Consider the following 23,649-nt stretch of genomic DNA (forward strand, 5'->3'; position numbering starts at 1 on the left):
GTTGTGAAAATGTGTGAAAATCTTTGAATATATGTATTTTTTAGGCGAACATTTCTAACTCAAATTTTGCTTCTGGGGGGTCCCTGGAATTTAATATTTTGAGATGGGGGTCCGTGGCCAAATACATATCATCTTGGGGGTCCTTGACATAGGTTTCTTGCACACATTTTCACGATTTCTCAAAAATAGCAGATATACAAGCTTGCAGCGCGGCACTCGGTGCTGCGCTGTGTGCTTGTATATCTGCTATTTTTCAATAGTTAACATTCATGGGGGGCCTGCAGTGAATCCTTGTACCCAAGGCCCAGAATTTGGTGTGACGCCCCTGTGTGTACCACTATGTCTGTCAGTGTCAACTTGGGCTAACTTAAGTCTAGACTCTAGAGTTATGTTAATGATTATTATTGTGGAGACTGGTGGACTTCGTGGAATTGGGAGCGCTAACTTAAGTCTAGACCCTAGACAGTTGTGGTGTTAATGATTATTATTGTGGAGACTGGTGGACTTCGTGGAATTGGGAGCGCCAACATCTTGCTCAATGTGTAACTGTGAAGTTCTGTCGATGGTCAATTGTCTCTTCACCATAACAAGGAATGAATACTGAACAACCAAATCCATGATGAAAACATAACAATATACAATATAAATAAAAACGTTTTTCTTTCAAAATTTAGTTGCGAGAACAAAGTGTCAAAATTTAGTTGCGAGAACAAAGTCTCTCAGACAGACTTGAATCCTCCTATACCTATACTATATCCTATACTAGGTATCCGATACTATACTCTGTACATAATCTACATATAGTATTTTATATTTGTGATGATATTGAATTTGTGGTGTTATTTTTACATGTTGGTGGATTGAATACTTCGTGGAATTGGGAGCGCCAACATCTTGCTCAATGTGTAACTGTGAAGTTCTGTCGATGGTTAATTGTCTCTTCACCATAACAAGGAATGAATACTGAACAACCAAATCCATGATGAAAACATATCAATATACAATATAAATAAAAACGTTTTTCTTTCAAAATTTAGTTGCAAGAACAAAGTGTCAAAATTTAGTTGCGAGAACAAAGTCTGACTTTTCAATGTCAGTGCCCCTGTTCTTGAAATTCAATTTGTTGAAGTCTTCTGTGATTTCTACCATTGTCTTTCCTTTGGTTTCTGGGATAAAATATAACATGAATGCTGAACTGAAGATGCAGTAAACCACAAAAATCAAGAAGCAGTATTGTCCAAGTCCATCCTATAAAAGAGCACAGGAAAACACCAACAATTAAAATACATATTAAATATGGACACAGTTACTATACATCAGTGGTTTTCAACCCTTTTCATATCAAGGTCCAATATATATTTGGCATTTGAGCCAGAGACCACCACTTGATGAGAATATTTTGATATCGTTGGATAAGATTTTGTCTTCCAAGCTGTATTGATGTGGTGCCACAGGAGAGATAGGAGAGAATAGGCACACATTGATCAAAATGACAATTCTTCTACATTCTCTAATTGTGTAGACTTCTTGTAAATTAAGTAATGCAGATGTTTAACAATAATTTAACTCTTGAAAGCGTAAAATGAAACCAAATGGACCCGTATTGGTCCTACAAGGGTCTGTTTGGTTACCAACCTCTCCATCATGTAGCTGGGGACCACCTAGCCTAGTAAACTGAATGAAGGCAGGAAGAGTCTGGTTTACGAGGCTAGGGACCACCTGGAATCCCCTCAAGGACCACTGGTGGTCCCCGGACCCCTGGTTGAAAACCACTGCTGTAAGTGATAACCCTGGAGTACCACAATGGACCTATTACACGAAACAGTTTTATCGTCTGACACAGAACCATTATCTCACCACTATGTAAGGGAAGACCATTCCGATGAAGAACAGGCCTAGCCAGTTGATGGTCCCACTGATCACATAAGCAGAGGGACGCCAGGCCTGCAGGAATAAGTCGGCGGGGAGGGCCATGGACACTCCGGCTGTACGGGAGATGAAAACATGAACAAACAGTTTTCAGTAACACACTATCAGTGCTGAAGTGACTACTAGTAGTAATGTAGCGGGGATTACACACAAATTAAAGAAACAAAACTCACATGGTCCGAGTCCATAAATACAGATGACAGAGAATATTAGGCCAATATTCACATAAGGGACCCAGGAATACAGGTCCTGTTGGAAATGAATAACAGATAATTATGCTTTATCTTGGGAGGAGGGTGCAGCCTACAACAAAAAACTAAAAACAGAGTTTGATAGTGGCATGGCTTCCCTGTGCAATTTAAAAGGCTCTCGGACAGACTTGAATCCTTCTATACCTATACTAGGTATCCAATACTATACTCTGTACATATAGTGTTTTATATTCGTGATGATATGTTGATGGGTTGAATACTTAGGACCCCAATGGAAACAAGACCGCCAAATAGCCTAAGTATACACTACAGTATATAGGGCTGAAGAGATTAATGCATGTTTTGTAATAGGCCTAATAATCAAATGGTATCTATGCATGTGTAGCAGCAAGGGGAGCTGATCTATAATTAGTCTACTTTCGGGCGGGATGGGGACAGATGCAGAGACAGAGATAGAGACAGACAGAGGAAGGCAGGCCACTTAAGGCTCCACGCAGTAAGAAAGTATAGCTGGGAGTTTAATTACCTTAATAGACAGCATGATAGTAAGTATAGACATAGCCACGCCCATCAACAGATAACCATATCCCATTAGAATCTTTCTTCCAGCACGATCTATCAACAGAGCCTGATGAAAAAACAGATGCATTAAAGTTAAGGGAGTTGACAAAAGCAGACAGATTGTGACTTTCATCATGACTCCAGTCAGAGGCCTAATCTCAGAAATAAATTGGGGGAGGCAAGAAATTACCATATACTGTACTGTACCAACTAAGTTACTATACTGACACTGTAGCCCCATTTCTAAACTAGCAAAAATAGTGGATCTACAAGCTTTCAATGCATCACCAAGTGATGCGTTGAGAGCTTGTAGATCAACTATTTTCACTATTTTATTTGAGGGCGAAAAGGGAAAATGGTTGAAAATGTTTTCCTATGATCACATTCCCAAAATAGGGATGCCACGTTGAAAATGGTTAATACATTAATGGTTGCATACAATAAAACGCTTTTCAAAATGATAAGTGTCACATGCAGATGGACCAGCATTGATTGTGATGATTAATCTGCCAAAACAGTTCAGAGTTGGGGACAATATGCATAAAATAACAAATTGTAAGGTTAAATGTGAACACTAGGGGTGGCAATTGCCGTTCTCTCCCTGATGCCCCAAATGATGCCCCTGACTCCAGTACTATGCATCCCACAGTGATGATGGGATACTTACACAGAGACTTATGGTAAGGAGTTCTGTTCCTCCAATGCCGATGGACAGGTAATGCATCTTGTCCTCTTCCATACCGGATTCGCGGAAGATGTCGAAGGCGTAGAAGTAAAGCTGGACGACGGGACAGAAAATGAAAGGTCATTTACTTGGGATGTAAGTAGAACAAGTTTGGATCTTGTTTTCATTTTGAATGATTTCTTTCTGAATGCTTTCTTGTGTATGGTGTAGCCACCACAGGGTTGCTGCTAATGATGTCAACAAAGAATATAAGCCTCTGATATTCTAGTGATATTCTTGAGAAGGATGACTACATGTTCTTCTTTTTTCAGAAAACCAAATCAAATCTTTTAGAGGAAATGTGAAATGAACTCTCACAGCATTAATGCCACAGAATTGTACACCAGCACAGGGGATGGCCAGAGCCAGCATTTGCCATCTCACAGTCCGGGAACAGAGAACATCCTTTACTGTCTTTGCCTTCTCCCCCTGTGCACTTTCTTTCTCTTTACTCATGTCCTCAAGCTCCAACTTCAGGTCGTCGTCTTGCCACAGCCACTGTAAAGCTACCAAACAACACACATGCAACAAGTCATGCCTAGAAACAGAACTTGTTAGGTCATTACCTTTTTTCTAAATGTTTTATTACACAATTTTGTAACCCATTTTTCACCCAGTGCCAATTGCCAATAAGCTGTAATCCTGGGCTCTACTCTTCCTCGTGCTTCCTTCAATGCATGAGGAGTGACCAGGCTGCTTCTAATCACCTGACGGGGGAGTTTCCCCAGCTTTAAAGCTAAAGCTTGCCAATGTACATGAAACATAGTCTGCACACCTTTTTTGCTTCCTTCAATGTCGCCTTTGTCAATGTAGAGGTATCGAGGTGTCTCAGGGAAGAAAAGCAATGCCCCAAACTGGAAAATGGCAGGAATGCCACTAACAGCTAACAGATACGGCCACATGTCTTCAGTGCCCATCAGTTCCCTGAAGAATTTGTGAATAAAACATGTTTAAAAGATGAGCATGTCTTAATATGTAAACATACCTTTATCATAAAGTGAGAAAGAGAGGATCGAGGAACATTTTATAACTTACTGAACTTACTGTTTAAAATGTAAATACATGCATGAACTAGCTTTATTATATAACTTAAGGTTATGATTCAGAAAAGATCGAGACAGACTAGGCATGTGTTGTTAAATCTCATTTGAACATGAGCATGTGAGTTTGGTTTTAAGCATCAACTAATAATAGTTTGCTTTCACTTACAAATACGTCTTTTGGATCTAAATCAAAACCTGTTGTATCATGTCCAAAATCTCTACAGTGAAGCCAGAATTTTCATGTGTTTGAGTTAATTAAAGTAGTTAATTTAAGTTGTGATTTTTCTATTTTTGTCAATATCTTCTGACTTGTACACAGTGAGCTAATACTACACGATCTGAGGAACTGAGTCTTACTTGAGTCCAAGTAGTTGGCCCACCAGCTTCCCCATGGCAATGAAAATGGAGGATGTGAGTGTCATGAAACCTCTGAGTTTCTTAGGAGAACACTCTCCTATGTACATTAAATGCACACTCAGCCCAATGCCTGGGGAGGAACACAACGTTTAACAATCAAATTACAATGTCTTGCAAATACAGTACAATACTTGTATGCATCCACAAACACACACATACACGCGCACACAAACGCGCGCACGCACGCACGCACACACACACACACACACACACACACACACACACACACACACACACACACACACACACACACACACACAGATTAATCAGATTAATCCACAATATATATATATATATATATATATATATATATATATATATACGTAAATAAAAAAATACCAGAATTATATCCGTAGAGAAATCTGCCCAGCAGTATCATCTCAAAAGATTTGGCCGAGCGACTGAAGAGCATAACCAGAGCGCCCACAAAAGCCACCACATTGTTGATCAAAAGAGCGTTTTTCCTACCGAACACAAAACAAAGTATTATGACCACTGTATGTATGTTATGAGTGTGTGTGTTTCTGTATCTGTCTCACCGGCAGGGTTCATCGTCATGCTGTCTTTGTGATGGAGATTTTTGTCAAAATTCTATTTTTGTCATGGACATACAAATATTACCAGAAACTGAACTAGACCTAAATGTATACTACTAGAACTGTGGTCCTTAAAGTGGGTTGAGGGACCTTCAGGGTTGCTTGAAGGTGGTCCAAGTGGACCATTACAGGTCTGTAACTCTGAGTGTAGAAAGATGAACACACTCAGAGTTATCCTTGAAAATAAAACGTTTGAGAACCACTGTCCTCGCAGCAGCTAGTGAACTCCTAGTGTGCCAAAGCGTCATAGCTAGTGTCATAGTAAATCAGTGTCATACATATTCTGAAGAAAATCTGAAGCCTGACATTCAGTAATTGGGTATAATGATCAAAATAAGAACATTTTAAATGATGTTATGTAAAAACAAAATCTAAAATTTGCCACGGACACATTTGTCCGTGTACGGACATATTGACCGTTGACCCCTGCTCACCGGCCATATCTGACAGGAAGGCTCCCACTGTGAACAGAGCCGAACCAAGCCCCCAGGCTGAAGATGGACATAGTGAAGGACCAGATGAGCATGTCGGTGGCGTCGTCTACTGGAACCTCGTATCGCTCTATCCATGTCTGGTTCACAAATCTCAGGATATGCTACCAGCAGAGAGGAGAAGGAATGTGTTAATGGTGACAGTAATTCAATTTCAATCAGCTGTGAGCCCTAAACACTGGGGCACCACAGAGTTCACTCACACGACACACAGCTCCAACACAAACTTTACTTTTTGCAGTTGACACCACACAATCGTCACAATGGTGAGGATAGCTGACTACAGAGAAGTGAACCTCTCTGGTGATGTTGGTGCCAGGAGAAACAACCTCGCTCTCTCCACAGCAAAACAAAGGAGGTGATTGCAGGGGGCATCATTTGGGGCATCGGGGGATGGCAGTTGCCACCCCTATAGTGTTCACATTTACTCTGAATTGTTTTTGCAGATTAATCCGATTTCATCGCAATCGATAACCGCCCATCTACCGGTACATGTGACATGTGTTGTAATTCAGACAAGCCTTTTATTGTTTAATGCAATCATTAATTAATTAACCACTTTCAACGTGGCATCCCCTGTTTTGGGAATGTCATTTTCAAACATTTTCCCTTTCCCCCCAAACAAATTGTGAAAACAGGCTCATACTGTAGATCCACTATTTTTGATATTTTAGAAATGGGGCTACCCATTGTCCCATTCCCCTTTATACTTTAATACAAATTTAAACAATACACAGTTTAATCAATGCATGAGCACAAATCAGTGGGATGCCCAGTGGTGCTCAAAGTGAGGTCCGAGGCAGTTCGAGGGGGGCCCCAGCTAAACGATAGTTAGAAACCAAATGGACTCTTATGGGTCTGTAACTCAGAGTGTACAAATGGAACCAAAACCAAATGGACCTGTTTGGACCCTAACAGGTCCATTTGGTTCCATTTGTACACTCACAGAGTTAAATTGACACTGACTTTACAATATACTGTAAACTGCCAGAGATAGAAATGCCATTAAATGAGGGTCCGTAGCCTAATGCATGTCAAACTGTGGGTCCTTGATGGTTGAGAATCACTGCTAGAGCCGTAAAAATCTTCTCTAATGGGGGTCCCTGCCTGGCATATCTTTTCAAATGGGGGTCCGCTGGTGTCAGTTTGGGGGTCCTTGACAAAACGAATGAAAAGGTTTGAGAACCACTGCTGTATAGCCTACCTCTGCTGGAGAAGTCATGATGGAAACCTGGATCCCATATTGAAAGGACCCCCCGACCCCCAGCACCAGGGCCAACAGGTAGAGCCTCCGGTACTGCACCTGGAGTTGAATCAGTGCAGACAAGCAGTGGTGGAAAAGGTACCCACATGTTTTACTTAAGTAAAAGTATCAATACTGCAATATAATTCTGTTACAAGTAAAAGACGGGAATTCAAAATGTAAACTTGAGTAAAAGTACAAAAGTATAGTGCCATCAAAATGTACTTAATGTACAAAATGTAAAAGTAGGCCTACTCATTATGCAGAATGTCCCATTTCACATTTTCAAATGTATAAAAAGTGTTGGAAATAGCAGATCTACTGTGAGCTTGTAGATCAGCTATTTTCATCGGTCCTAGAATAAAGTATGAATTACTTTAAGTGCTACCATTCATTTTCTGAGGTAAACATGAACAGCTTCAGTTGGCCCACGCAAATGTATAAATTCCACACAGCTTAAATAAGTACACCAGAGGAATTAATGGCACCAACTGAACACGAGATTCCAATTTCTTTGTTTTGTTATTGTTATTTGTCATTATTATTTTATACGGTGTAGCCCTAATATAAGCTACACAGCCTAAATGAATGTTACACATGCATCATTTCCATCAGTTGTAAATTAAAGGCAAAATATAAAAAGAAAGAGCATAAGTGACACAATTAGTGCTATTTTTCAGTTGGAAAATGTCGAGTTCATAAATTATTGTTCTGGAATATGTTCAACAACTTACCAGCTCTTTTAGTGCACTGTTCATTTTGGTGGTATACTAGCTCCCTGGATATCGGCTGATGGAATTGGAGCACCAGAGTGCCAGGAGAGCACCTGTTGCCCTGGGAGGATGATGATGATGATGCTGCTGGGCACAACACACATGGATCAGTAATATATCCACACATCTACTGTAACCTGTTACTCATCCACAGATCTCGACTGATCATTTAGACAATTATTGTGGGGCTTGGCAATGTGAGTGCGTGCTAGCTATGAATTCTACGAAAACCCAGGCCTTCAATCCATGGAATGAACTGGTTCAGATCTAGCTGATTCCTGCTCCCAAAACGTGTCATGTGTTTAGGCGGTTAGGTATTAGATTTTTTTGGGTCTGTTTGTGTTTCAGATGGAGGTAACTAATTTGTTACTGACTTCATGGCGGACGTCACTTTAGACGTCATGTGGGGCTTCTTGTGCAAAGCAGGCCGTAACATACAGTACATGGATACTGTATGCTACATCTGAATAGATCAAGTTGGACAAGACCAAGTTAAAGTTCAAGATGTGAACCAGCCTTCTAGAACAGCATGTGACCATGTTCCTGGTCATGACAGGGGCCGACCTATACTACATTGTTTCAGCATCAATCAACAATGAGATGTACAGTATGCACGTGCAAATGTCACATTCAAGGGATGTAAGGAAACGTGGGCCCATCATCGGTCACGTTGTGTCAGAGCTGTATACTACTTGAGACTTGGACTTGAGTCGGTGCAGTTCAAATTGAGTGGTTTAACAGTGTGTTCTGTTCTCCCTTCATGTTTTTGGTCGGGAAGGATGGGTCATTTCTGGTTGCAGCTCGAATAAGAATAGAGTTTTCATATTACAAAACTATTTCTCGTCTGGAAGAATTTGTTTACACTAGCTCTTACCCGTTCAAAGATATGAGCTCCAAAATGATGTGCAGTGTGTGGGTTATGGGATGTGCACTGTGCACACAGTATATGAGGGATGGAAAGTAACTTTAACTGGTGCTTGCATGATGTAGGAGCATCAATGTAAGAAACCCGTTTCGTTTAATGGCTGTAGCGATACCCCCCCCCCCCCCCCCCCCAGCCCACCCGCCTGCACACACACCCGCCTGCCTGCACACACACACACACACACACACACACACACACACACACACACACACACACACACACACACACACACACACACACACACAGAGCTGGTTAAACATTTTGCCTCATAGATAGATAGATAGATACCTTTATTATCCCACGGGGGAAATTCAGTTACCCAGAAGGTACAGCAGTTAAAGGTTACAGGACAGTAAGAAAAAAATCACACCCGTGTGAACTGAGCGGTGGTCGTGGAGGCTGCGCAACAGCAAAACAAATATATGGGTAATAATAATAATAATAATATTATTATTATTAATAGGGGGGGGGGGGAGTGCTTGCTTGCGTGCGAGAGAGAGAGAGCGCCATCCATCCATCCATCCATGCATGTCACTCAGGCCGCCACTGCTATTGCAGTTGATGCTCAGGGCAGACTAGACTCAACAGCACCTCTCTGGTCACACAGGGTACTCAGGCTACATACACCAGAGGCTACATACAGACAGACACACAGACAGACACACACACACGGATACATACACGGCCACGCTATGGAGACGGTGTGACCACCGCTCAAAAAGAAAAGGACTGTTGTGTAAAACAGCCAAGCGACAAAAACAAACAAGAATCAACAATACAGGAGAATCAGCCATACAGAGCAATTACGTTAAAATATATATATATATATATATATATACATAAAGTGTCGAGACAGAACACAACAACAAAAAAGTAGTACTAACGTTTCATGTAAAGGATTGCAATTTTAAGGGACTTTTCTAAGCATATTGCAAACTCAAAGAACTTACAATGGTCCAGTCATTCAAGCATTAGGAACTACTCATACTACTCATGCTAGATGCAGAATAGATGTGCCTCATGCTAGATGCAGAATAGATAGTAGATACACCATAAAAATGCTAACATACAGCATACGATTTGTGAAAGTGACAAACGGCCTTCACAGTTATGTCAGGTGTGTTCATATGCTGATGTTGATGCGATTTCAGATCAATTGCTCCAGCCACCGAGGAGAAATGCTGTTACAGACAGACACTCACTCACTCACTCACTCACTCAGACATTCGCAAAATTATAGTATAGACTAGTCCTTACCCGTTCAAAGATATGAGCTCCAAAATGATGTGCAGTGTGTGGGTTATGGGATGTGCACTGTGCACACAGTATATGAGGGATGGAAAGTAACTTTAACTGGTGCTTGCATGATGTAGGAGCATCAATGTAAGAAACCCGTTTCGTTTAATGGCTACAGCGATACTGTCCCCCCCCCCCCCCCCCAGCCCACCCGCCTGCACACACACCCGCCTGCCTGCACACACACACACACACACACACACACACACACACACACACACACACACACACACGCACACACACACACACACACACACACAAACACACACACAGAGCTGGTTAAACATTTTGCCTCATAGATAGATAGATAGATAGATAGATAGATACCTTTATTATCCCACGGGGGAAATTCAGTTACCCAGAAGGTACAGCAGTTAAAGGTTACAGGACAGTAAGAAAAAAAGAAAAGGACTGTTGTGTAAAACAGCCAAGCGACAAAAACAAACAAGAATCAACAATACAGGAGAATCAGCCATACAGAGCAATTACGTTAAAATATATATATATATATATACATAAAGTGTCGAGACAGAACACAACAACAAAAAAGTAGTACTAACGTTTCATGTAAAGGATTGCAATTTTAAGGGACTTTTCTAAGCATATTGCAAACTCAAAGAACTTACAATGGTCCAGTCATTCAAGCATTAGGAACTACTCATACTACTCATGCTAGATGCAGAATAGATGTGCCTCATGCTAGATGCAGAATAGATAGTAGATACACCATAAAAATGCTAATATACAGCATACGATTTGTGAAAGTGACAAACGGCCTTCACAGTTATGTCAGGTGTGTTCATATGCTGATGTTGATGCGATTTCAGATCAATTGCTCCAGCCACCGAGGAGAAATGCTGTTACAGACAGACACTCACTCACTCACTCACTCAGACATTCGCAAAATTATAGTATAGACTAGTCCTTACCCGTTCAAAGATATGAGCTCTGAAATGATGTGCAGTGTGTGGGTTATGGGATGTGCACTGTGCACACAGTATATGAGGGATGGAAAGTAACTTTAACTGGTGCTTGCATGATAATATGTAGGAGCATCAATGTAAGAAATACCCGTTTCGTTTAATGGCTACAGAGATACTGTGTACCGATCTGCATGATTTTGGACAAAATCTGTAACAGGGCCAGACAACCTGAGGCCACAGTGGCCTTGACGCCCTGGCCCACACTGCTCCGCTGTGTTGCAGATGATTTCATCATCTTCTCCTCTGCCTCTGTCCTCCACGTCTCATTCACAAAGCTCTTCTTAAATGTTAGAGTAGGTTAATTTGCTTATAGTAAGCAAAGAAGACCAATGTCTGATTGATGAAAGGTTGTGTAAAGCCTATTTGTGCACATATCAGGTGTATCAAATGGTGAGATCCACCTGTTAGTAAATCAAATGCATGTTCATGTCTGCATCGTTTCAGGGGTCATCACCATGCTGGCTTGTGGTGGAATTCTTCGTCCACGGACATGAACGATATTATTACCAGAAACACATAAAAAGCTAGCCCTGAATGACCATTACAGGTTTGTAACACTGAGAGTGTACAAATGGAACCAAATGGACCCTACATGTCTATTTGGTTCCATTTACTCTCTGAGAAAATATGATATTTAATTATATTAATATAGGCTACTACATTTAATACATATTTTTTCTTATTCACAGAATCAAAGGTTTTATGGTCACGATTCACCAGGATCCTGGATAGCATGAATCTTAAAATATTTTTTATAAATATTTTTGTAAATCTCTATGGGAAAAATTAATGGCCGATTTTTGAGTGGCACCAGAAACCCACACCCACTACTATGTCTATAAGCAGATTAGCTTATTAGCATAAAATATGATTTCATAGTTTAGTTTGTTACTCAGAAGTCAGCACGTGTATTTCATATCAGTATATATCAATATGTAGGTGAAAAAGAAAGAATGAGGAAATTACCTACCTGGGTTGTATTTTAGAGGAAAATATTTCCAGTGAAAAAATGGCAAAACTAAAGTAATCAAAAATGTTCAATCAAAGAACAAGTTTTTTGTACAGGATCTCCTCACTGGTTAGTAGGAACACAGGGGACTAGCAGGAGCGCTCATCCAATATCACTTTGACTGCTGCAAATCCTTACTGTCCTTCAAAAACGCTCTAAAAGAGCACTTACAGGTGGCTGTAATTCGAAACCGGACCCTGTAAAAAGTCAAAGCCCACCCCTCACCCCCAAACTGTTTACTGTACATATTTTTCCTTTTGATTTCTAACTGTTTATATGATGTTTTTCATAGTATTGTACTGTATATTTGTCATGTCATTAAAGGCTTCTATGAATTGAGTAGGCTACAAAGGACCCCAATGGAAACAAGCCATATGCTTTCTTGGGTTTAGAATCCTCTTAGCAGACCTTGTATTGAACTGTACCTCCCTGTGCGAAACTCTTTTTGCACTGTCTGCTAATAAAGTATTCAATCAATCAATCAATCAATCAATCAATCAGACTATGCATGCACCTCATGGTACTACACATAAGCCTTAAAAGGATAGTTCACCCCAAAAATCTATTTTCTCTATCGATTACTCACACCATGGATACATGAATTCATGGATATTTATTTGTTTTTGTCGCATTCCTAAGCCAATAATTTGAGGAGTCTCTTTGTGTCTCCATAGGGAACCACATCAAATAATTGGCTAAAACAAAAAGAATGTCCATGGATTCAAGTCTAGATGTGAGTAATCAATAGAAAAGATTTTTCCCTCAATAGGGACAACTCCCGTTGCAATTGATGATGTCATCTGTAAATGTGTGGTCCAGCCCTATGGAATTTATGGAATGCATGTGCTAATAGAAAATGACTTTAAATATTGCTTTTATGCTCATAATAACCGTAAGTGTAAGAGCCAATGTTGTTTCTCTTTTGATGACGTACGTCACTGCAGGGCAGACATAGACGGGGGCCCTTTTACCCATCTGTAAAGGCCACTTTTAACCGCACAGATTCGGCGACGATTCGGCGGCGGAAGGCGGCGGATAGCGTCGTTTGCCGAACGGGAGCTCATCGTCAGGTTTTCGGCAGCGGGTCGGGAACGTTATCGACCGAAAACTGGAAAACTGGACTTGCTCAGTTTTGTACAGTCGCCCCTGGCCGTCGGTAAGTGCCCTCTCCAGACCATGAATGCAGTTACTATGGTGAAAGAAATACAATTGCCCTCTTTCCATGCCATACCAGAAGGCAGCTCCTGAACTTAGAAACAGCATCTTATGTTAAAAGAATTGCCCACTCATCAGCGCCCACACCCTAGGTGGGGTCGGCGATAGGTCCCTTCTGTGTGGAGTTTGCATGTTCTCCCCGTGTCTCCTAGGGTTGATACCCTCACAAAAACATGCAGTAATCCTGGTTGGTCTCAATAATGACTCCCCCTGGCCAGCTGGGGCGCCTGATGGAGGGGAAAGGAACTGGTTGGAATAACGTGTTCCTTCCACGCACTACGAAATCCCCCCTGTCAGGTGAAAAGAAACAACTTGGACTACTCATGCATTGAAGAAGCATGAGGTCAGTCCGTTGTCTCCCCAGGTGCGGCAAAGGGAGAGCAGAGCCCAGGATTACTTGGCACTGGGTGAAAATGGGTTGCAAAATCGTGGGATAAAAAAGAAAAAAAAAAAAAGAAAAGAATTGCCCACTCTGTGTAGACATCCATGCTGTTACACCACATGTCCAGCATTCACTTGATTATGTTTAGTTTAGTGCAGATCAAGTACAGAAAATAGTCGACCTCCAAGCTCACGGTCTGCGACACGTTGTGAGGTCTGCTATTTTCAATATTTTCACCAAAAGGCCCTTTTAGAAATTTCAGACCCTGTCTCTCTAACATTCTCTGCATGTCCCTGCTGCAGGGCATGGTCAAGGCCAAGGTTGACAGGGTTACAAGGTTTTAACCCTGTCCCTAATCAAGTGCAGGCGTAGCTGATGGGAGGCAAACATGTTTTTCGACTGCGTTTGTGTGGCTAGTGTTCTACGTATTATTTTTGGCTGTTTATGTTTATTTATTGTATTTATTTGTATGCAGAAGGGAATTTGAACAGAGAATAAAATAATTTAATTTATTACCAACTGAATGGCAAGTGGCAACGTTTTGGATATCAGCTCTTGAGCTCACGTCTGAACCGTAACCCCTAACCGTCGGCTATATAGCTGATATTGAGACAAAAGCAGCTATCTCTGGGTAGACAACCCATTCAGTATTAGTCTTTAACCCCTTGTCATGTGTTCTAGCCTGGTTTGGCATCTCTGAAAATGATTGTTATCACTATATACTTAAAAGTGGTCAAATCGGATTTTGCTGCTATAATGTTGAGCAAATTTCCAAATGTATGTATGTATGTAGCCTACTGATAATGTGGTAATGTAATGAAAATGCAAGTAGCAAAGCTAATATTAGTTGATGCTGGTTACAGTGATGATGAATATCATTTTCTTTGGGTGGGATGGAGGATATGGCTGATTCTGTGTGTGCAATCACACCTGGTTGTCAAGGGGGCAAAGCTGATATTGACTTGACCTAAGATAACACCTCTGGGTAAATGCAGATATGGTCAAAACTGAATAAACTAATTATCTAAATATAAATGGACGTAAGGATATAAACCAGTTTAAAATAAAGTAACCAAACCTCTACAAAGGAGCTTTAAAGATGAACACTAAATAAGATTGGCCCAAAACTATTTTACTACTACACAGGGCGCTTTTCGACCGGCAAAGAATCGATTTGGGTTCTTTCTCCCGCCTATGGGATGAACCAGAGGTGAGCTTTTCCACCGAGAACCGAGTTGGTTCCGAACCGTAAAAATTGGTTCCTAACGGGAACCACAAAATCCTTGGTTCCTCTGGTTCAATCTGGTGGAAACGCAAGCCGGTTTGTGGCCAGTTTGCAAGAACGAACCAAGGTTCCAAGGAACGGCACTGGTTCTTGAACCACGGTTCGTTTGGTGGAAAAGGCCCAACAGAGTAATTTTCATTCTGCATTCACATTCATCTACTTGTGTACTGCCTCTTTAAGAGCCCTGTGAGGCGCTCTGATCAAACCAATTGACCAATGAGGTTTCTCAATGAATAGACTGTCACTGCTCTTTGAAGAAACACCAGCCATGTGATTCAGCTTGCATGCTGCAGAGCGAGTGAAATAAACAGATTGAGTTGACAGTGAAAAGAAGCAATTTGATGATGAATATGAACAGACTCTTGTAATTTCAAGATATGTTTTTGGTTGATCCCATCTCTTTTTGAGAAGAGTGCTGTATTTTTGTTCTTTTGAAACCTGGTGATCCTGGAACCCTGATGATTCTGTGAATTGTTTGAGCTCTGACTTGGTGAGTTGAACTGTGCTGTTTGTGACTGTACCAGTAAATGAATAACTTTGATAGTGTTTTGATTTAATTGTGCATCCAGCTAATTGTGAACATATACTGTTAGTAGTTGAACTAAGATGAAGACAATGTTTTATTTTCTAAACTTGTGATCCTAATTTGTGAATATGACCCTGTTTTATAAACAGGTCAGGTCTTTTCCTTTGATTGGATTGATTAGTGATATTGGCATATCACTCATTGGATGGACGTTTGATGGTGAGCTACCCAAGATACTACGGATCAAGATCCTCAAAGCAGAACCTTAAAAACAGATAAGACCCAAGTGCTCAGTCTCACAGTCACTTGGCAGTGTGGTAGGATCTAGGATTCAACTCCACTCCTCTCACATCATGTCACGGTTCCTTCCAAGTCTGTGCACTGAATCAATCACCTCCGGAAATGTATCAATGTGCTTAGGAGCCATGTTTTGGCAGATTTCAATCACCTTCCATCTCGGCGAGGCCATGGAGGTTCCATCTCCTTTTGTAACGTGACAACTCCAGCACCTTGTTTTCCAAAGTTTGATTTTTCTCCTCCACTTTGCCCACTCTGTTTTCGGTGTGAGACACTTTTCCTTTAAGCTCCTTGATGTATTCAGACTGTTCAGAGATAAAGTTAATAGAAACCTTCAATTCACTGAAGCTCTAAATCAATATTCTTCCCCTGTGCATCGATAGCCATTTTCAGCATAGCAATGATGTTTTTAGTTGCGTCTTTTTCCATTGTTCTTTTCTTGTAGTGTGATTTGGATGGGGAAGAAAGAGGGGTGCTGTGCAGGTCTGCGTATTGGAGCCTGGATTTTTTGCCATTTCCCATGGTAACAAATTAGACCGTAGAAAGTAGTTCTGCTTTAAAAGTTTTTTTTTTCTTTTTTCTTTTTTTAAGACAGAGCGAGAACTGTAGTAGACCGTTCACTACGCCACCATCTTGGTCCCTCATCAATGATGATGGTTCCATCAATTTTCTTTTTTTTTTTTTCTTTTTGAACTTCAATTCTTTTATTTTAACAAAGCTCTGGAACGTGGGCTTAAATATATTTTTATAAATAAAAATATCTTTAGAAACAAGTGTACATTTTACAAACGTACATAAGGGCTGGGCTGATATGGACAAACAATTATATTTTTTATCAAATGCCTCTAACATTTATATTGTGACAAATTACAATATTTTAATGTGACTGTACATTTTCTTAAACAATTTCAAACGTTTATCAAAAATTGCTCCTGATGAGACGACAGACGTTCTCCTGAGGGGTGGCGTCTGCTAGCCTGCTTCCAGACCAGAGACCCCGCCCACTCTCAGAGTGGACTAGCGTGAGCTGAGTCTGAAATCAGGCTAGGCGTCTGCGGATGGTAGGAGACGTCCCAGAGGTGCTCGATTGGATTCAGGTCAATGCCTTCGTCATGCAGGAACTGTTGACACACTCTAGCCACATGAGGACGAGCATTGTCATCATGAGCAGTTCTCTGGCAGACGTCGGGCCCTCATACCTGGTATCTCCTCCATCTCCATGCTCTGTCTGGACACTGTACTGGGAGACACAGCAAACGCATAGGTTCCGAACGGAACCATGTTTATTTAATACCGGAGGACAAGGTCCCCCATTGGGATAACAGCGCCACCTAGTGGCGCAACAGAGTAAAACTCATAAGCTCCCGTACGTCAATTTTACATTGTCGGAAGGGCTGTCAATCACAAACAAGGGCGCCGCCCCCGAGTGTATAAAGGCAAGCCCGGCCACCATAGCGTCCTCTAAAGCCACACCTCTGCCCGCAACTAGGCGAACCGAGGGGCTTAATCTGGGGGACCTTGTCCTCCGGTATTAAATAAACATGGTTCCGTTCGGAACCTATGCGTTTATTTTCATACCTCTCGGACAAGGTCCCCCATTGGGACTCATAAACTCCCCGAGAAGCTATGACCCGACAGAACTGTCGTGTACACAAACCACACCCGGAAGGAGGCCCCGTCAACCGACGTGACCCCTCCTGAGACTGGCCCGACCCAGACCCACCGGGCCTGGGCGTGTTCAGACAGTAAAAGAGACCCTGACAGACCGAAGTCCGCCTTATGCACTAAGAGCAGACACGGGTCCGCCTCATAATACTACAGTAATATAAGGGAAAAACTCAGGGTCCCCCCCGGAATCCCAGGAACAGCGGCATGCTGTCCTAGGAAGGGGAGAGCCGCCCCGCTACACAGTAGACGGGGCAGCAGCACCCAGAACCACATGCGCCAAGGCAGAAGGCGCAACGTCTAGGTGATAGTAGGTCGCAAAGGTGGACGGCGAAGACCAATTCGCCGCCGCACAAATCTCACTAATCGAGACACCTTTGGACATGGCCCAAGAAGTCGACACACCCCTAGTGCTATGGGCCTTAAGTGCTTCCGGCACTCCAGACCCCGCACAGGCGTAAGCCAACTTAATAGCATCCACAATCCATCTCGACAGAGTGGGTTTGGACACCGCTTTTCGCTGACGGGCATTCATGACCACGAAAAGCTGAGAAGTAGACCTGCTGTCCACCGTCCTGTCACAGTAGGCCTTCAAGGCTCTTACAGGACAAAGACAATGTAGACGCCTATCCTCCTCCGATGCAAACGGAGGAGGGTGAAAAGCAGTCAAAACAACAGGATCCTTCGGGACCACCCGGTTCTTGGGAGTAAAACTCAAATGAGGTTTAAGAAGAACCTTGGAGTCATTATTGAGAAACCTCATACAATCAGGGCTCACAGAGAGCGCATGAAGGTCGCTCACACGTTTAGCTGTAGACAAAGCCAACAGAAGAGCCGTCTTGAAGCTTAAATGCTTCAAAGAGGCCCTTTCAAGCGGTTCAAATGGTGCCTTGCAAAGGCCCTCAAGAACCACCTGCAGATCCCTGCAGAAGTAGGGAACAAGGCTCTAGTCACAGGTCTCAAATGGTCAACACCATGCATGAACTTGACCACCTCAGGGACTTTAGATAGGCCTTTGCCCGACACCCCCAGGTGGCAGGCATCAATAGCCGCTAAATAACCCCTCAACGTGGAGAACGCCAGACCAAGGTCCAGGCGGTCTTCCAAAAAATCTAACACCTTCTGAGCTGGCGCCAAGTGAGCCACCACAGGTGGCTCCTGTAGCTCACACCAGTCCAGGAAAGCATTCCATCTTCCATCGTACACAGCCCTAGTGGAGGGGGCTCTAGCACTCTGAATAGTGGCTACAACCGCTGGTGAGAAGCCTGCAGCTAGCAGGTTCTCCCTCTCACGGGCCAAACCCACAGGTCTAGGACCTGGGGGTCGGGATGGAAAATCTCGTCCCCCGCCTGGCACAGCAGATCCCTGTGCAAGGGGAGCTGCCAGGGGGACCGAAAGAGCAGTGGGGTGATCACAGACCTCCACACTCCCCTGGATGGTGCCACGAGAAGCACCCCCAGGTTGGAACACCTGATCCTCTCCAGAGTGGGAAGGATCAGTTCCAGGGGTGGAAATGCATAGAGAAGGCCCTCCGGCCACTCGTGAGCAAATGCGTCCATCCCCAGAGGAGAAGGTCCCCTCACTGAGAAGTAGAGGGGGCACTTCGCGTTCTCCTGGGAGGCAAAGAGATCGACCCGAGGCTGACCGAACCTGGAGAAGATCTGTCTCACCACCGCCAGGTGGAGAGACCAATCCTCGTAGCGAGGCTCCCCCCTGGACAACAGATCGGCGCCGCCGTTCTGAAGACCTGGTACATGGGAGGCTCTGATGGACCTCAGGCGCGGTACGCACCAGAGCGTCATCTCGCACGCCAGCTGGTCCAAGGTGCGCGAGGAGAGGCCGCCCTGTTTGTTGAGATAATACATGGCCGCCGTGTTGTCTGTCCTGACCAGGACATGCCAACCCCTGAGGAATGGTTCGAAATGCTTGAGCGCCAAGTAGATCGCCATTAACTCCAGGTAATTGATGTGGTACTCCAACATGGCCGGGGTCCAGAGACCCCTGGCTGAACGCCCCTCGTAGGTGGCGCCCCACCCCGAGCGGCTGGCGTCCGTGGTGATCACCTTGCGTGACACCACCTCGCCCATGGAGACTCCACTCGTCAGTAACGCCTGGTCCCTCCAAGGGACTAGAGCGTCCAAACAGGCCTGACTGACCACTACTTTCCTGTACCCTTGCAGGGAAGGAATCCTGAGTGCCAGAGCCCACCGCTGGAAAGGTCTCATATGAAACCTGCCCAGGCGGAGAAGTTGTACTGCTGAAGCCATCAGCCCTACCAACTTCATACACTCCTTGTACCTGACCACTCGGTCCAGCTGAAAAGAGCGGAGACAAGTCGTGAACCTGTCCACCCTCTCCGTTGAGAGGCGGGCCGACATAGTGGCCGAGTCCAGAGAAATCCCTATGAAGGAAACCTGCTGGGAGGGTGTCAACACACTTTTGCCAAAATTGACGTTGAAACCCAAGGCCTTCAGGTGGGTTAACACCAAGTTGGTATGACGCGCCGCTTCTGAGCAGGAGGCGGCGGAAATCAACCAATCGTCGATGTAATTCGCGAGTCTGACTCCCTGGTGCCTCAGTGGAGCAATGGCCGCCTCGGTCACTTTCACGAAAACCCGCGGGCTCAGGGAAAGGCCGAAGGGGAGGACCGTGTACTCGTACAAGCGCCCCTCGAAGGCGAACCGCAGGAACTTCCTGTGGGGGGGATAAATAAGGACGTGCTGATAAGCGTCCTTCAGGTCCACTGAACAGTGGAAATCCCCCTGCCTCACTGATTTCATCAGGGCCTCTGATGTCAACATCCTGAATTTGAACTTTTTCAAGTGCTTGTTCAGAGCACGTAAGTCCATAATCGGACGTAGCCCCCCCCCTTTTTTCTGAACCAGAAAATAGCGGCTCCAGAAGCCTAAACGGCTCTGGTCTCGCGCCAGCTCCACTATAGCACCCTTGCGCAATAGTGAGCTTATCTCCTCTCTCAAGGCATCTGCTTTCAAGCCACGGGCTCGAGTATAAATAACCCTGCTGGAGAGGGAGGGTATTTCCGCGAACTGTAGTCTGTAGCCCCGTGTCACTGTCCGAAACACCCACTGATTCGGATTGCAACGTTTCCAATGCTCCGCACACCGTGCTAGCGTGTTGACGAGCAAAGGAGAAGCCTTGGGGTTGTACCGCACCAGCAGGACTACTGGGTCGCGAGGGAGAGGAAGAACGGGACCGAGAGGTTCCGCATCCAGGGAGTACGTTTCCGTATGCGGTGGCCACTGCGCTGGAAAGCGTAGGGTTCCGGCCGGGGAGAACGTAACGCCCTCATAGCCCCGCTCGTTAAAGATGCAAGGGACACATAACGTAGAACCCGGGGGACAGGGTTTATTGCATAAGAAACATAATCCCCGGCACGGGGAAGTGTGTCTACGTTTAATACCTGTTCTAATGCCTTTATATGCTTCCCGCGGGGAAGACGAGGCCAACCCTGGCTGTTGTAATGTGCTGACTTCTTCCCTGACGTTAGCACCAAACCCCTGCTCTGGACTAAACTCGGCATTGCAGTGCCGCTCAGTGGAGACAAAGGAGTATTGCACAGATGAGAAACTAAACCACTGTGAATAGGATTTAACGTGTTTGGGAACATTTTGCATGGAGGAGAAACCATTTGCTTGTGACCTGTCTGCACGACTGGATAAAGCGGTAATTTCTGAGTGGAAATAATTTCCTGCCTGGACTTCTCTACACTGGCTGTTTTCATGCAAAATGGGGTCGTCTGTACTAATGCAGGAGGGGTTGAAATAAACAGGCATTGTTTCATCAACATACTCTTTAATACAGGCACTGGTGTACACAGAGGAGGAGGCATAAACATTATTTTCTTGGCATGAGAAAAATTGTTCACATTGTCCACTCGCCTGCGTTTGAGAGGGGGGGTCCCCTGAATATTCAGGGGGACCCCGCCAAAATCCAGTGTCACTTCCGACGCGGCTTCCCACGGGCCTTGTAGGAGCCGGCCGGTTTCCCGTCCCTGGGAGGGTGGCGGGACTCAGAGCGGGCAGGCACCCTCACTTCGCTGCGAGGGGGTCCCGCAGAGGAGGAAGGGGTCCTGGGGGGATGGGGCTTGCCCCGCTTGGAGGAAGAGCGCCCTCTGTCAGCCTGACCGTGGGAGCTCTGTCGTCCTTGCCTGCTCTTTTCCTTGGGCTGCCGCGGCTCTGTGGTAGCCTCCAGGATGTCTTTGGTGGTCTTTTTGGCCTCCACTTCAAGACGGAGGAGGTCCAGTCCGCCTCCCATCAGAGATGTGGGGTGACCCGGGAGGTCCTGCATGACCCTCTCGGTCTCCCCCTTAGCAGGGCCAACGAGTTCCACCTTGTGCAGCCACCTGGCACGTTCAGCTTGCATGCAGTAATCCATACCATGCCCGACCCACTCGATAGCGTGAACGTTGAGGTCCACCAACATACGGAGCGTCTTGTCGAGTTCAGCCGCCGTATCCTCAGGGACCCCTTCTAGCTCATTGAAGAGGTGCCTGGCGGACGAGAGCAGTAGCTGAGTGGCGTTCAGTCCTCTGGCGGCCAGCGCAGAGGACCTGTAGGAGTTCCTGACCCTGGAGGATTGCTTGCCGTCGAAGGCGATAGCAAACCCTGGGGGCTTCTTTCCTATGGCCAGGTTGAAAGGACAGCGACCACCAGGACCGGAGTGCTCGTGTCCCTCCTTGAGGCTCCACACCAGGGATTGAGCTAGCAGCTTGTCCATAGGGGGGCACAGGGCGCTGTCCGGCACACGAGGATAGGGGCCTGGGGGAGGTCCAGCGGAGACAGCGGTGCTTAAGGCGAGGCCGGAGGCAGCGATGTCGTAGCGGGCCCTGTGAGCTGCAACATCATACTGGAGACAGTCCACGCAGTTCATCCCCAGGGCCGGAGCCGGTGGAGACAAGGCGGAGAGAGCGTGTCCCACCCCCATACAGACGATGCAGAACGGGTGGGTGTCCTCACGTGCGATGAGTCCCTTGCATCCTGGAAGACCGCACTTCTTGGGAACCATGGCTAGCAGGGAGCTAGCTGTGGGCCTCTGAGCAGACATCGTGCGAGCTAGCGTGAAGCTAAGCAATGCTAAGCTACGTCAGGCTAACACACAAACAACGGTCACAGAGAAGAAGCAAGAAACTTTCAACGAGCAAAGGTGAGAAAACACCGTGAACTGTGAAGAGAAGAGTAACTGGAGAATATAGACGTACAGGAGATATTCTATAAAAACCAATGGGCGACTTCCTAGCCGTCGCTTCAGGCCAAACTTTACAGAATATTTTAACAAAGCTGAGTTCGCTCACTCTAGTTGCGCTAGGCAGAGGTGTGGAAGAGGACGCTATGGTGGCCGGGCTTGCCTTTATACACTCGGGGGCGGCGCCCTTGTTTGTGATTGACAGCCCTTCCGACAATGTAAAATTGACGTACGGGAGCTTATGAGTTTTACTCTGTTGCGCCACTAGGTGGCGCTGTTATCCCAATGGGGGACCTTGTCCGAGAGGTATGAAAATAAACCTTCTTGCCACAGCGCGCATTGATGTGCCATCCTGTATGAGCTGCACTACCTGAGCAACTTATGTGGGTTGCAGATACCGCCTCATGCTACCTCTAGTGGTGAGGGCACTGGCAAAATGCAAATCCAAAAATCGTCCAGAAAGGATGAGGACAGGCAAATGGTCTGTGGCCACCACCTTCAAAACCATTCGTTTTATAGGGGTTGTGTTCAAAGGGCCAAACAGTTTCCCCTCTTTCTAGTGGTACGGCCCATGTCAGTATGACCTGGTCCTTTGATCTCCCAGGTCATACCTAATCATCACTAATGTACAAGATTAGTTTCACCTGCTGACCAGTAGAGCAGAGCACATTCAGTGCAGTTTTTGTTTGTTACATCAGTCAGTTTGCATTCTGTGCTTGGTGTGCGTGCATCTGCCTTGTAGATATTCAGTTTTGACTTTATTCTACTTGAGCCTTTATGCTCATACTATGTAGGCCTATCAAGCTATTGCAGTATTGTACAGTTTAGACTATTAATCTTTCTGTATATTTTTATGTGTGTTTGATGTAACTTGA

At 44.7% G+C, this 23,649-nt stretch overlaps 1 protein-coding gene across 1 annotated transcript; it reads right to left on the reverse strand.

Moving 5' to 3' along the window:
• Positions 1-1,053: 1,053 nt before the first annotated feature.
• Positions 1,054-21,113, reverse strand: LOC308287010 (solute carrier family 2, facilitated glucose transporter member 11-like; the record flags this gene model as incomplete). The annotated part of the gene is made up of 16 exons (XM_080728131.1): positions 1,054-1,248; positions 1,858-1,985; positions 2,103-2,178; positions 2,668-2,769; positions 3,370-3,480; positions 3,745-3,932; positions 4,202-4,350; positions 4,827-4,956; positions 5,226-5,350; positions 5,917-6,077; positions 7,178-7,276; positions 7,988-8,073; positions 16,059-16,212; positions 19,871-19,973; positions 20,696-20,889; positions 20,994-21,113. The coding sequence occupies 16 exons, from the start codon at positions 21,111-21,113 to the stop codon at positions 1,054-1,056; spliced, it is 2,121 nt and encodes a 706-aa protein (XP_080584257.1).
• Between the last annotated feature and the right edge of the window lie 2,536 nt (positions 21,114-23,649).

This window comes from Nannobrachium achirus (assembly GCF_963921795.1).
Source record: "Nannobrachium achirus genome assembly, chromosome: 6".
Classification (NCBI taxonomy): Eukaryota; Metazoa; Chordata; class Actinopteri; order Myctophiformes; family Myctophidae; genus Nannobrachium; species Nannobrachium achirus.